Source organism: Haliaeetus albicilla, chromosome 4 (assembly GCF_947461875.1).
Source record: "Haliaeetus albicilla chromosome 4, bHalAlb1.1, whole genome shotgun sequence".
Taxonomy (NCBI): domain Eukaryota; kingdom Metazoa; phylum Chordata; class Aves; order Accipitriformes; family Accipitridae; genus Haliaeetus; species Haliaeetus albicilla.
In genome coordinates, this window is record NC_091486.1 from 23,784,305 (window position 1) to 23,799,453 (window position 15,149).

Consider the following 15,149-nt stretch of genomic DNA (forward strand, 5'->3'; position numbering starts at 1 on the left):
TTTTAAAAAAATTATTATAGCCTCCAAGAACTCCAGAAAAAACATGTATGTTCATCTATTAATGTCTCTTATAAGCTTGTTTTAAAATTCTGTCTAAGCCTGATGGCAGGCAGTAGACTAAATGAAAATTTGTGGAGAAGGGATGAAGGCTAAAGATGAAGGGAGAGGGAAAATTGATTTCCCCCTTCATATTTCTTCTGATACAGAAATGACTTGAAATAGATCTATTCTGTTCATTATTCCACATGACTTTGAAATGTGTTATTAATATAAAGCCCACTATTTCTAAGAGATGTAAATATCTTAAATGGAGTTGGCTCAAATCAGATGACACTTGTAAGCCCAAGGCAGTGCTTAACCCATAATTACTGCAATGTCACATCTTGGAAACTCTAGCGGTTCTCTATCCCAGTGGAAGTGCATTTTTGCCCCCCTACCAAAAGGCTTATGTGTTGACTCATTTCCTTTGCCAATATGACAATTTCCTCCACATCTTTACTGCTCTGGGCAAGATTGCATTATGTTAGCAAATCTGTCTTCATATGACATGAACAAATCTGAACAGATTTTAAAAGGAATTTGGAGTTTTTAATGGTTCTTGTCAGTATTTAAAATATTTTTATTTGCCTCTCAAAGGCTACGTTTGTTTGCAGATCTTTAACTTCCAATCTTTAAAATAATTTCTTTTCTAATAGCTCTGAATTCTGTGTTTGCTTTTTAACTTTTGTATTTACTGCATGTATTATTGCACTGAATGCTGAATTTCCCTTAACTGATGTTACATTGCTTTGTTTCTTGTGAATAATGAAGTAACTATAAGCTTACTGTAACTCTAGCATTTCATAGCGTGTATTTGCTTCACTAATCTCTGGCCTTTTTTGCTAATGCTGCATGATTGTTCAACCTGGGGTATCAGGACGCTGCATTGGGATACTGATCCATCAGTTCTTCAGCTCCACTCTGATTCCGATCTGGGGTATTGCATAGATTTCTTATATTCCCTCTTTCATGTACTTATGGATAATAAGTATAAAAGCTTATTTTTTCTTTAAGACTTCAAGTTGTTGTTAAGAGACTGTTCTGTAAGTAATAGAAATTCAATATCCCTAGGCTTAGTGCAGTTTGCTTGCAATGGGAAATTTTTATATTATTTAATATACGTAAGATGCTTATTTCTAGTAGCAAAACTTAGTTATTCCTGTTTTTCTTTGAGTCTTTCTTTGGCAAAATGTAAACTTTAAAAAGTCATTTCTTTAAAATAACTGTATTTAAAAACAGAGTGACTCCCATCTTTTCTTATAAATATTAGCTACAGCTTTTATAAACATTATAAGCACTTATTAAAACCCATATTGTGCTATAAGAATTATGATTTTGCCCACCAAAACCTTTCAAAAGGGATTATTCTTTTCCTTTCACTTTTATCTTAGGAGAGGGGTGGATAATAAGGAACTAAATTTGATGCAGGTTAATTGTTGTTGCATCATTGCAGTATTACTACAATACATACTGAAATTAGCTTTTATAGGAAGTTACAATGACTGAATTAATGTTGTGTGGTTTTTGGAAGTACATTATGGATTGTAGTTTGATACTAGCTATATCTGCGTTTATGGGATCTTCCATAAGCTAAAGTCAGAAAGGTCAGAAGTTTTCAGTATTGTATTCTGGATAATGTATTATGTATAAATCACTTGTCAGTGTGTGAGTTTCAGATTAGACTTGCAGTTCTGCATTCTGAATAGTACCTTAGAGGTACACAAAAAAGGGCAGCCAAGTTAAAAGGACTAGGAAATGCTTTTTCTTTTATAATAACTAAGCTGCTTTTTAAGCTTTAAAATCCTAGAACCACTGCTGTACAAACATGACTTGTGAGCAAATCTGTTCCACTGAAAATAGGGATGTGTCATATACGTAGCAGTACCCTAATCAACCACAAAGAGCAAAACTTTATGTCCTATAATCCAGATATTTATATATATATTTGCACATCTTTCTTTTTGTCGCAGATGTATGAATAGCTGCTGATTTAAATGGTAATGATAATAAAATATTAGTCATAATCATGTGACTTCTTCAGAGTTAAGTTTCCACTGGATTTAAGTTTGACTAAGCAGTGCTGTGACATGATGACTTGGGTATTATTCTAGGCAAAATATGAAGTAATTAATACATTTTTTTTCTGATTTCTCTATTAATTTTATTTAGACGTGGACCTGTTAAACTTGGAATGGCCAAAATAACACAAGTTGACTTTCCTCCTCGAGAAATTGTTACATATACAAAGGAGACACAAACACCTGTTATGACTCAGCCAAAGGAAGGTGAATGGTTAACTTCTTACTACCTAAGTTATTTTTCTTTTATTGTAACAATGATGACTGAATGAATTGGAACCAGCACTTGTGATCTTGAAACTTAATAAGGTAATGAAGGCTGATATGAGATAATTGATAATAAATTCTATTATTAAATTCATATAGTTCTTGCTTAAGAGTGTTACTGTCATTCTGCATCTTGTTTAACATTACTCTTATTACTAATACATGGTATTTTCTCACTCCTAGTAAATGTTCAGATTAGACACCAAATTGCTTAATTAGCTAACAACTGATAAATAAAATCTTGCATTTATGAGATTTAAGAATCCACACAAGTTACTTGAAGGCTTACAATGAAATTAGCAATTATGCCTCCCCACTTTTTAAGAATTTGAATTCTTATGCCTGGAGCTTATACATTGTGTTTTAAAAGAAGGAACTAATTTCTTTATTAACATATGCATTTTCTATTGTCAGCAACTGAACATATGTTTTCTTTCAGTCATGGCTTGTTTGCTTTTCAGAAAAGAAATTTTTCCAAAGAAAACATAGTTTGCTAATAAACTTGCTTCTCAATGTCAAAACATTTGAATTTAGCTGCAAATGAAAATAGTAATCTTGACCTAGTTTGTATGTAGTTCTACAACAAAATCTCTTAGTTACTTAATATGACTGACTTTGAGTATGTGTCTTTGATAGCAATTTTAGGACCTAATTCTATATTCATAGTTTTGCATTTTCCTGCTCTTTGGTATGTGAACTTTTGGGTGTTTATGCAAGGAGATAAAAGCACTTTTTAAAAGATGAAGAGAATACTCAATGGAAGTCTTATGCTGGTGTTTCCAGAAAGTGTATAATTTACCTGAAAGTGTAATACAAATGATATGGAGTGTAAAATGTAATACAAGTGATGCAGAGTTGCTGTTTTTGCTCCAGACTGTATCAATATGCCGCTCTTGTCTGGGATGTGTCTTAAGTTACTTTGGTGAGTTTAACTACATGCAAATGACACTGTGAATGAGTTTAAGAGGCAGGGGAAAGGGGAGAGAAAAGAAAGGAATTAAATTGCAACAATACTCTGTGTTGAGAAGTTTCTTCCCTTCTTATCTCTGGATATCCAGTATCAGGGATCTGTGTGTCTTCAGAACACAACCAATCTTTCAAACTTCATTATTCACTGAGCCAGAATAACAGAGGATATGCTTTTTCTCCAACTGCGTTTCTTTTCCATTCTTCATTTTATCTGTATCCTTGCACAGATAGGCGTTTGGGGTTTTCCTGCTTTCATTTCTGCAATGCGCTTACCCTTTTCTTTCTCTAATCCCCCAGGTTTGTTTCCTCCCGTCTGTCAGGTTCGTGGAATCTGAAGACTTAATTCATAGTTTATGTGCTAGAAGAGTTTTACTTCTGCTGCCTGCTGTCAGTGGAAATTGTCTGGGATTGTATGATCTTAGTTTCACACTCAGTGGATAGGCTGTAGTTGAAGTTTACTGTAGTGGAGTTGGAAAGATGGGTCATCTGTATTTCTGCATTTACCAGAAAGCTCTCTCGGTACAGATGTTGTCTCCTGATCCATTCCCCCTTAAAAATAATACTGTTTTCTTGAGGGCCTTTGTTATTATTTTATGTATGTGTACTTTTGTAAAAGTTACTTACAGGTGCTCTTTCATCATTTCAGTGTCGAGGATCTTTTTAAGGTCTGTCTTAAGACTGCCTAAATACATTCATAATTAAGCTCTATGTTCACAATTTACAATGACATATGAAATAGGACATAGGTTTAAAAAGAGAAAATCATGCTGCCTCCAAAAAAACGGAGTCACTAGGTGAGATATTTTGATTATGGGAAAAAAATTTTGAAGTCTTTAAAACAATTGACAAAAGCAATATGCTGAATTTTCAGAGTGCAATTAGATAAATAAAAATTAGATAGAATGTAACTCATTGATTTTTATTTCTTCTAGCAGTCTGAGTTGTTGTGGGTTTTATTTATTTATTTTAGTGAGTATACTGTAAACTAAAGGTAATCCTTCAAAGTACACTTGAAAGTTGAGCTTGCAGCCGTATTCACCCATACAAGTAATCTTCAGTAGCTCCCTTGTACAGCAATAAGTTGCATCTCAGTTATGTTAGATCCAGTGTTCACACTTTCTTATAAAATGGACTGGACCTTTCTTAATTATATCTTGAGATTTTAAAATGCTGTCGGAGCTGTGCTTTTCAACAAAGGAAAATAGAAGCAGTTTTATTAAATATGCTGTGCAGTCATTCTGCAGGTTTAGGTCCATTTGTGCTGTAGGTTGAATTGTGCTAATACTGATTTTGGGGGCAAAAAACCCAGACAAACCCCACAACAAAACACCAAACTAAAAATACAGGCCTCTTTGTTCCACTTCGGTGTGCCACAATGGTTATGTAGTTACATTGTAAGCTGAATTGGGAAACATTCAAACTACAACCAATCTGTCTGGTGGGATGGATAGGAAGTAGGAGTAAACTAGGTTTAAACTAAAACAGTTCCTAATTGTCATAGAAATATATATGGCAACACAAATGAAGTGAGTTACATAGGGGAGATTTCATGTCCTCAACATAAAGTTGGCTTTTGGAGATGCCTGTTTTGGATTCAGTGTAACAAACAGTTAAATTTAAGTAATGAGTACCTTTCACCTGAACAGTTCTGGTTTTAAAATGTGAAGGTCACTTATCTCAGAAGTTGATAGAAAAGACTGCATTCAGTAGTTGAGAAATCCAAAACAGGAAAATTCCATAGTTAGAGAAGGGAGGTAGACTAAGTCTGCATGTTCACACTTCTATATAGTGCAGACATGTTGCACCATCCTAGACAATATTAAAATAGGAACTAGCTCACACACACACTATTTTGCAGATACAAAGCTTCTCAGCTGCAGCTGTTATAAGCCAGTGATCCTCTCCATTTGTAATGAAAGAATGACCAGTTTGCATGCAGCTGTAGATGCTAGAGCTAGAATGTGACCTCAGTGCTAGTGGCACTATAGCCTTATGCTAAGACAAAAAGTATTACTACTGGAATTGCAACTCTTCCACATTTCTTCACTCCCATCTCTTTGAAGTGTTGTATCCAAAATAGTAGATAGCCTTGTCTTTATCTTATACGATGCCCAGCTCTTAATCTTGAAATTTGACTGCTTCCTTAGGAGGTGGAGACATTTAGTGCGCTAACAGTTCTCACAACTTCCATTATTTTATTGCAGTACTAATATGTTGATTTATTATGACCTTGAAGTATTTGAGGAACTGCCTATCTTAGGAAGACTGATTCTTTCTATAATATTATAAAACAATAAAATCAAGATCTCTCCTAGAAATCAGTTACATTCTGTGATTAGAGATTGAATCATCTCTAGAGCGCTAAGTACTTTGCCACAGGAAGTCATTCACTGTATTCTGAACAGTATGGAATATTAAATTTCCCCATTAATTGAAATTAATAAGCATGTTTCACAGTTCTTGTAGGAAGATGCCTACATCCAAAGTAGACTGAGAAGGTGAATCTGCAATACTTGTTTTATAGGCTTTTCATATGATGGGTGTAACCCAAAGGTGCTCTTTCCTCAAGGTCCCATGTATACAAGTGACTAGAGAAACACAGTAAGAGATGGTGTCAGGTTGGTGATTGTGGTGTTATCAAACTTCTTGCTTTGATGAAAATACTGACACATGTCTGTCTTTGGTGGTACTTTTTTTTTTTTTTTTTCCCCCACATTTGAGGTTTTTTTTCTCCAGAATTTTCAATAGCGTTAGTGTTCTAACGCTACTTTTTCTGTAGCAGCTGTATTTATTATGTAAAAGAAATGAAATTAAATCAAGAAATGACTCATTGTTCTGAGGAATATATCAGAGAAAATACGCCCTTTTTTTGTTGTTCTCTTGGCACGTCCTGTTCCTGGGTTTTGGGTTTTTGTCATTCTTTGATACAGTAATGATGGCTATCTTGTTTAAGGACCAAATAAATTTATTTTGGCTTGATAAGTGTTGTGCCATACCAAGAGCTGTTCTCCCTTACTTCATAACTAATAAGCCTAAGTGTCTACAGCTCTATGCCATTACTTCACTTCAACAACTTTTGTCACCATCTTAACGTGAACATCCTGTGTTTAGGCTGTTCCATTCCCCAGCATCCTTGTTCTGCCATCCCCTTTTCTACTATCTAAATCCATTTCTTGCTTCCCATGATGCTGTGTATAACACTGCTGCCTGCTTTCTTCATTGTCCAATTTTGGTGGACATGTTTTTTAGTTCGTGTGGTCAACTGGTTATTAGGGCTGATATTTAGCCTCTATTTAGCATGCTCTATCAGGCAGCAGATTTTCAGATCTGCTCTCTGGAAATACATTTGAAATTGTGTTGCCTTCGTACGCTCATTTCTTTCTAGCAGACAGCAGAAGCAGTTTCAGCAACAGAGATGCAATTCAGATGTGAACTCTGGTATATGTCTTAATGTTCTGCAGGCTCCGTGTTGGCCACCATGTAGAGTACTGCAGTCATTGGTGCTAAATTTTTTTTCTTATCTGTACTTCTTGCTACACTGTTCTCTGCTATACTGTTTGATCTCTTCCTTTGTAATTTGCTAACATATTGTTCAAATTTGCATGGAAAGAAATTGGTCACCAGTATGCCCGATAAAGATGTGGTATGAGTCCTTGAAGTAGTTAATCCAAAGAAAGATAGGCATATAGGGCAATATGATTCTGCTCAGTTGTCACAGTTAAGGCTTTTCTGGGCTAATGGGATACTTGTTATTTAGTGCTGCTGTACAATATTGTGCATGTGCAGTCACAACTAACTGCAGACAGTATTATTGCATTAGCTCCACTCTTTGAGGAATTATTGTCTGGTAAAGTCTCCAAGACACAATGAAAATATTAAGCATTTTTGTCCTTTTAATTCTGACTTAAGCAGAGTAATAACAATTTGGTGCATAGGATTGGCTTCTTGGATGCTGTTACACTGAATGTACCATATTTACATTTTGGTACTTTAAAAAGAAATAAAGGACCCTTATGTAGTCATCTATTATCCTGTACATGCCTTAAATGTACAGTGAAATATAGATGGGAAAACTTGATATGAAGACATTCGGCTTAACAAAAGCCACCCATTTCACAGATGATTTAACTTTGATTAACCTACTCTGCAGCACCAGATTACTCAGACAACTGGAACTTCACTCTGTAGTGTTATTGCTAGGTGCAGCCTAATTTACAGCACTGCTTTTCTTTCTGTCTTGCCAAAATACATCACAATTTTGATGTTAACTCAAAGTAAAAATTCAGTGGTTCGTTAAACCTGTTTTTAGCATTAATTGACAAGAAATTTGTTGCTATTAAAGTAGCTGCTATTTTTATGCAATCTTTACAGTTTGTAACATTAGATCCCCTGTTCGTCTGTCAGAAATAACATGGAGTTAACCCCTCAGCATATTATAATGACTCTTCATCAATATGTTGATGTGACATAAAGTCCCATTTCCTGTCTTCATGGCCCTGTGACTTTTCTAAGTCTTAGCAGCCTTTTTTAAATGCCAAATTGTATTTGGTATATTGACAGTTGAAGTGGCATAGAATGCCAGTAGGTACAGTCAATAATGAATAAGGAGGATGAGTTAGGCAGTGCCTTTAAGGTTTCCAAGTTTATGTAGCTGACTTGAATGCAGTATACTACTGTATCGTGGGTTCTTGATTTACTAGTATGTCCAATCTTTCAGTGTTTGCTGGGTAATATATTATTGTTATGCCAATTCCTTGCAAATACCAGCACCTGGCATGTTATTAAATAAATTCAAGATTGTCGTGGTTTAACCCCAGCCAGCAACTAAGCACCACGCAGCCGCTCACTCACTCCCCCCCGCCATCCAGTGGGATGGGGGAGAAAAGCAGGAAGAGAAGTAAAACTCCTGGGTTGAGATAAGAACGATTTAATAGAACAGAAAAGAAGAAACTAATAATGATAATGATAACACTAATAAACTGGCAACAGTAGTAATAAAAGGATTGAAATATACAAATGATGCGCAGGGCAATTGCTCACCACCCGCCGACCGACACCCAGCCAGTTCCCGAGCGGCGATTTCCCGGCCCCCCCCACTTCCCAGTTCCTAAACTAGATGGGACGTCACATGGTCTGGAATACACTGTTGGCCAGTTTGGGTCAGGTGCCCTGGCTGGGCATGAGAAGCTGAAAAATCCTTGACTATAGTCTAAACACTACTGAGCAACAACTGAAAACATCAGTGTTATCAACATTCTTCACATACTGAACTCAAAACATAGCACTGTACCAGCTACTAGGAAGACAGTTAACTACATCCCAGCTGAAACCAGGACAAAGATAAAGGAAAGACAGGAGAAGTAATTAAGACAAAAATTTCTTATCTCTTCTGTTGTCCAACAACTTCATGCTGCCTTTTTTGATTGTAAACTTCTGTGAGAAATCATCCTAGTTTCAGATAAGAAAGCATCCTAATTTGGGATAACGAGGTCAAGAACTTGTGTATGGGGTTTTTTTTTTTGTTTGTGTTGGGGTTTTTTTTGTCCAGATCCCTTAATGAGAAAGTTTGCATATGACTTTTCTTTAGAGAGAAGGCTTTAGATTTATGTAGTTACAGATAAATCGCAGTGAGATGACATGTTCAGTTTCAAGTCTGATATTTTGAGGATATTAAAATAAGTGATGTATCCTGCATTTTAATGCGGTAATATCAGCTGGCTGTATGCAGTGAATGTACTATGAAGGAATTTAGATCTCTGTATAATATATGCCATTTATGTTTCAAACATAAAAAGGCAGGAGCAATCAACTATATGATCTTTTAAATAAAATATGTAGATTAGAAGGTCACTTAGCACTAAGGGGTTGACCATCTGCATTTGACAAGAATTTGACTCCTGTCACTGAAAATGGTACTTAGAATCAGTGTAGTATGACTAATGGGGGGTTGGGCTGAAATTTCTAATTTGGGACTTTCAAAGCTAGAATAATGTATCCAGGGTGACCCAAAACCAAATTTCTAAATTTGAAGGCATCATTTAAATCTGTGAGATTGATTGGCAGGGTGAACAAGAGGGGGATTTTTATCCAAGTGGCTGTAATGTGAATATGTGGTCCTGTATTTGTGGTTCTCAAAATCATGTGTGTTAACTCCTATTACATTTTTTAATTAATCAGTGTTCACACCTATAGTGATTTGACATTAAGAATTCCATTCTTTAGAATTGCTACAAGTTACACAGTTTTCAGATTTCAGTCCGCTGTACGTGCGAATCCATCTAAAAACGAGCAGTGTCTTTCTGTTTCTCTGCGTGATTATTTTGCCCAAAAAAGCTTTCATTTTTTTTTAAGTAGCACAAAAGCTGTAATTGGCATGCTTTGTAAGGAAGTGTCAATGTGCAAGAGAGTGGAGATCACTAAGAATTCTTTTACGCGTTCTTTCCCCTTTGCACCACCGCCTCCTCAGCAGGGTCACTGAGATCACTAGCTTTTCTTGAAATGGCCATTTTCACTGGCAGGTGCATTATACCCTGTATTTTCAGATTGTTTTTCCATTCTGAATGTTTGGCAGGTTGATTGCTCTGGCTGCATTGACGGAGAAAGGGCTGACAAATGCGGTTGGGCTGGCTGAAAAGACAGTGATTACTGTTTTCCTTTGTGGCTGATTGAGGCCCTTGAAAGGAAAGATTTTAACCTTCACCATTTGGTTCAAAAGTATGAGCATATATTGAAATCATTCATGCCATTTATCCTAGTTCTGTAAACTTGTCAGAACGTAAAAATCGCTCAATTTCAAGTAATGTAGGATTGGCATACGTCATTATCATTTTGATTAAGTTGGAGTTTGTATTATTGTGTGCATTATACGGTGTCATTTAAAGCTTTCTTTCCTGCAGGTACAGTTATATTTTTATTGCCTATACTATGGAGTTAGAAAGATTTTCAGACCTCTTTAAACCTATCACTATGTGTGTGGTTTGGCAGCTGGTATGGCCTACAAGCTGTATTTTGTTTGCAGGGTAAAGGCTTGTCTGTAGACCTCCTGGAGTGCTGGTAATTGCACAGGCTTGCCATTGGGGAAAGACATGATTGGAAGCAGTCAGGCAGAAAAATGTTGTGCCATCCCACTGCCACCTCATAGCAGAGAGACAATCCTAGCAGTACCATCTGGTTGTTGCTATCTAGTCAGCTGGCCTAGCTGCTGGGACCATGCCTTGGCAGCTGGTTCCCATCCCTTGACCGCCCGCCCCCCTGCACGCCCCCCCTCCCCCCCTTTTTTTTTGTGTGCATGTATGTGGGGTTTTTTTGTTTTGGGTGGGGTTTTTTTGTTAGCTAACTTTGAAGGTTGGGTCAGGGAGATGGCTGCAACAAACATGCGTAGTCCCTGTTGAATACTGTCTCATTGCTTGTGATGAGGCGTGCAACACATTCCTGCTGCCATTCCCTTATAAACAGATGACATAGCTGTTTAACCAATAAAAATAGTCTTTTCAGAAGCTTGTTCTAGAAAGTGGATGAAGAAAAGCCAGGAAATGCATATTCCACAACACTAAGTAATTTAAAGTTATTTTCTGGTTTACAGTATTCAAAGAAAAAAATGTAGAAAGGCAGAAAGTGCTGTAAACCTTGTCAGTATTCCCCGGCATTAACATTTTATGTTATTCATTGCAATTAGGGAAAACACATTTTGCTGTAAAGTTCTCATTGCCAAACATGATACAGATAATGAGACTTGCATTTAGAATGACAGAAAAAATGTAATCTCCCTGCTATTATCTTTAGCAAAATTTGCCTCTTGGAATAGCAACCTGAAAGCTAATGTAAGCCATCTTCATGCCATATGAAGACCCATTAGACTGTGATGGTTTCAGATCACAAGTAAGCAGCTGCTCTGTAGACTATTTTAGACATTTGATTTTTCTTTATTCTGCAGCATTAATGTGTCAATATGTTACACAGAACATGCATCCACCACATGGTTTTGTGTGGAATCATAAATGCTTGTAAGAGAGATTTCCACTTTGGATTCTTTACAATTTCTTATGTGTCTTATTTCAGGTTATACAACTACATAATTTAGTGCCACTAAAATCCAGGTGTAGACAGTGTTCCAGTGATCTTTTGGTTTGAGATAATGTTATCCTGGGGACTACATTTTACAAATTTAACCATTTTAAGCTAAATGATACCATTTTACATCAGCTTATTTGAAATTCATATGGAATGTTACTGTTGCTCTTTGAAAACATTGACAGTCTCACCACAATGTTTCTCCTTAGATGAGGAAGATGAAGATGATGTGGTTGCACCAAAACCATTAGCTGAACCTGAGGAAGAAAAAACATTAAAAAAAGAGGAGGAGGAAGAAGGTACAGGCCACCTCAAGACATTCTGAGTGTGCTGTAAAGGAAGACATCAATAAATATTTAACTTATTTTCTTTCCATTAAGTTGACATTAATTTGAATTACATCTTAACAATCAGCTAGCAAAATATAAAATGTAAAAATGGATTTAAAATCTAGGGATGTTAGGAAACAAATTTTCCAACATCATGATAAATACTCTGTCTTTCTTTCTTGGAAAGAATTGGTGAAAGTATGCAGTCCAGAGAATGTATGTATAATTCTTTTCCAGCTGCCCCTCATGAACTTACGGAAGAGGAAAAACAACAAATTTTGCATTCTGAAGAATTTTTAAGTTTCTTTGACCACTCCACAAGGATTGTTGAAAGAGCCCTTTCTGAGCAAATCAACATTTTCTTTGACTACAGTGGAAGAGACTTAGAAGACAAAGAAGGGTAATGTCAATGTTCAATACTTTACTGTGAATGTGCAATATTTGTAATTGAAAAAGTGATCCAAGATTAATATCTGCTAATTGCCTTTACAGAGAGATTCAAGCAGGAGCAAAACTGTCCTTAAATAGGCAGTTTTTTGATGAACGTTGGTCAAAGCATCGTGTTGTCAGTTGTTTGGACTGGTCATCTCAGGTAAAAAAATAATGCTTGCATTAAGCAGTTATCTTTGTAAATTCTTCTAGTTTTATGTGCTTGACCCTTCTATAAGTACAGTTGATACAGGCTGTATTTCTAAATGCGTTTCTTAGGTGTTCCATTGTTTGCAAAAAGTAAACAGAGCTGTTAATCTGTTGTGAAAAGTAGCAACAGGTTTGTATTATGAAGAAAGTCTTTGGCATATTTGTTTCTAAACTAAAAAAAGTTCACTTAAAAGTACTGGGTTTTATGTTCACAAGCAAGTTATGATGAAAGACAGAACAAGACTCTAATGTGTATGTTAATGCTGTTTTATGAGCTAAATTTTAAACAATTACAGTTTTAACTGACAATTTCTCACTTACATATAATGTAAGGTGGCCTTTATTTTTCGGTGTTTTTTTAAACACTATTTTGGCAAAAGAGAACAAGGATTCTAGGATTGTCTGGACCATTAACTAGTCATCGTGCTTACTTTGAGTCTTTTTCACTTATTGTACAGTATCCAGAATTGCTTGTAGCTTCTTACAACAACAATGAGGATGCACCTCATGAGCCTGATGGGGTGGCCCTTGTATGGAATATGAAGTACAAGAAAACTACCCCAGAGTATGTCTTTCACTGCCAGGTACGATTCTGTGTCGGGAGGCTAAAGATATTATGTTGATGAACTTGGACAAGTACCTTTCTTATGCCTATCAACATAATGATTTCATTGGGCTGGCATTCACTTTAACCACATGTATTTGCAAACAGATGTTGATAGCTAGAGATTTCAGTTTAGAAATATTTTTCTGTTTCAGAATTTCTGACATCATTCAGAATTCAGTCTTGTTTGAGAACTCATTTTGTTATTTTAACTTATTTAAAAACCAGAAAACCTTCTCGTGTAATGGTTGAACCACAAAGAAGGTTTGTATGTAAGGGGATTGAGTGGGGTTGTATACTACTAGAGCTTAGTTTACTGAATAAAATGAAGATGGCCTGAGGAGATGGAGCAAGGATGAAAACTAGAAACATATGCGTCAAGAAAAAGGCAGTTGGAAGTTTTCTAGTAGTTTTCTGAAAGATAAAACCATACAGATCTCTTCCATTATGCCAAGCCTGGGATAGCCACTTTATTTTCAAAATGCCATACTTCTGAAAAATTACATAGCTGAATCAAAATTTAATCTTGTGTTGTCAGATTACTGTCAAAGCCCAGGTTGCAAAAGTAACTTTATTATATCAAAATGGATTTGTACGTTCTCTAAGAAAATGACCACAGAATGTGGCAAAACATATTAACATCTTGTGCATTACTGGGCCTTCCCTTGCGAACAAACTATGGTAAGAGGAATACAAATGTATACCTACGAAAGAAAAGAGGAGGAAGACTTCATTTTATGAATACAAATTAAAACTAAAAGACAATTGGGGGTTCACAAAGGGTTTGTGAATCCTTAAGTAATTGGACAGTGAAATAGCGTATTGAATAAATCTAGGCAAAGAACTTACTCTGATACCTGGTCCCATTTTCTTTAGCTTTAGACATAGCGTCGTTAAATGATAGGGGGTTTTTGTGTATTTTGTTGTTTGTTTTTCTTCCTTTCAGTCAGCAGTGATGTCAGCTACATTTGCAAAATTTCATCCCAATCTGGTGGTTGGTGGCACATACTCAGGCCAAATAGTGCTATGGGATAATCGCAGCAATAAGAGAACCCCGGTGCAGAGAACTCCACTTTCAGCTGCTGCTCACACGGTAGGGGGTAAAATGTCTTCAAGGACTGTTCCCTGTTGAGAAGTATTTAACCTCTAGGAAACTCTGTCCAGTGCACTTGATTGATAACGCTTAAATGTTTATGTCCATATTTTGCCAATGCTATCACTGAAGAACCAGGCTATTCATAAAAATCCAAGCGTCAGGAAAAACAAGTAACAGTTTTATAGGGAAGTATTCTTTGTACTGTACTGTGATCAATCTTTTATGCTTTGTTAAATGGTGAAGTTGTATATTTTACTGTATATTAATTATACCAGAATTGGTTGTTACTTGGAAATTCCTTTTTCTGATAGTATTTTACATTTCTTAGCACCCAGTGTACTGTGTAAATGTTGTTGGGACCCAGAATGCTCATAACTTGATTAGTATCTCAACTGATGGGAAGATATGCTCTTGGAGTCTGGACATGCTTTCCCAACCACAGGTAAGATATCTTTGGATATATATAGTATTTTGTAAAAACTTAATTAATCTAAAAAGCATTAATAAACATTTTCCCAACACAGAGAATTATACTTAAGGCAGCTTGATAAGTATTTAATTAAATACTTCCCCACCTGTGGAATCAAATATTGTCTGTTGATCCTTTTGTATATTTTTGCACTTGTGTTAGTGGTGAACACAATTTTAATACGAAATAACTTTCTTATTCTTGCCCAATTTTGTACAAGTAAAATACAAAAAAAACCCCTCAACCTTCTATTGAGAAATCCAAATGACTTTGTAGATGTTAATATTTCAGGTTTGTTTGTTTTTTTTAAACTAAGTTGCTGATATTTTCACCACAGGATAGCATGGAGCTGGTTCACAAACAGTCCAAGGCTGTGGCTGTTACCTGCATGTCCTTCCCTATCGGAGATGTCAACAACTTTGTCGTTGGCAGTGAAGAAGGCTCAGTGTACACTGCATGCCGTCATGGCAGGTGAATACAAACTTTAATTATTCAGAAGAAATAAAAATAGTGAAAGGATGAGTCCCTGCATGCTTTACTGCTAAAATTATTTATAGTGCATATTTACTCCTTTGTCTTGAAGGAGTTC

The 15,149-nt window shown here is 36.0% G+C and overlaps 1 protein-coding gene across 6 annotated transcripts in view; it reads left to right on the top strand.

The window, feature by feature from the left end:
* DYNC1I2 (dynein cytoplasmic 1 intermediate chain 2) overlaps window positions 1-15,149 on the top strand; it is a 31,184-nt gene that overhangs the window by 11,131 nt on the left and 4,904 nt on the right. For 5 of the 6 annotated variants that reach the window (XM_069781416.1, XM_069781415.1, XM_069781418.1 and 2 more), the window contains exons 5-13: window positions 917-976; window positions 2,209-2,324; window positions 11,633-11,722; window positions 11,990-12,152; window positions 12,245-12,344; window positions 12,850-12,975; window positions 13,942-14,088; window positions 14,420-14,533; window positions 14,898-15,031. In XM_069781416.1, the coding sequence (XP_069637517.1) occupies window positions 917-976; window positions 2,209-2,324; window positions 11,633-11,722; window positions 11,990-12,152; window positions 12,245-12,344; window positions 12,850-12,975; window positions 13,942-14,088; window positions 14,420-14,533; window positions 14,898-15,031 (1,050 nt within the window). The remainder of the gene's footprint in view (window positions 1-916; window positions 977-2,208; window positions 2,325-11,632; window positions 11,723-11,989; window positions 12,153-12,244; window positions 12,345-12,849; window positions 12,976-13,941; window positions 14,089-14,419; window positions 14,534-14,897; window positions 15,032-15,149) is intronic. The other variant, XM_069781419.1, reaches the window with a different exon arrangement.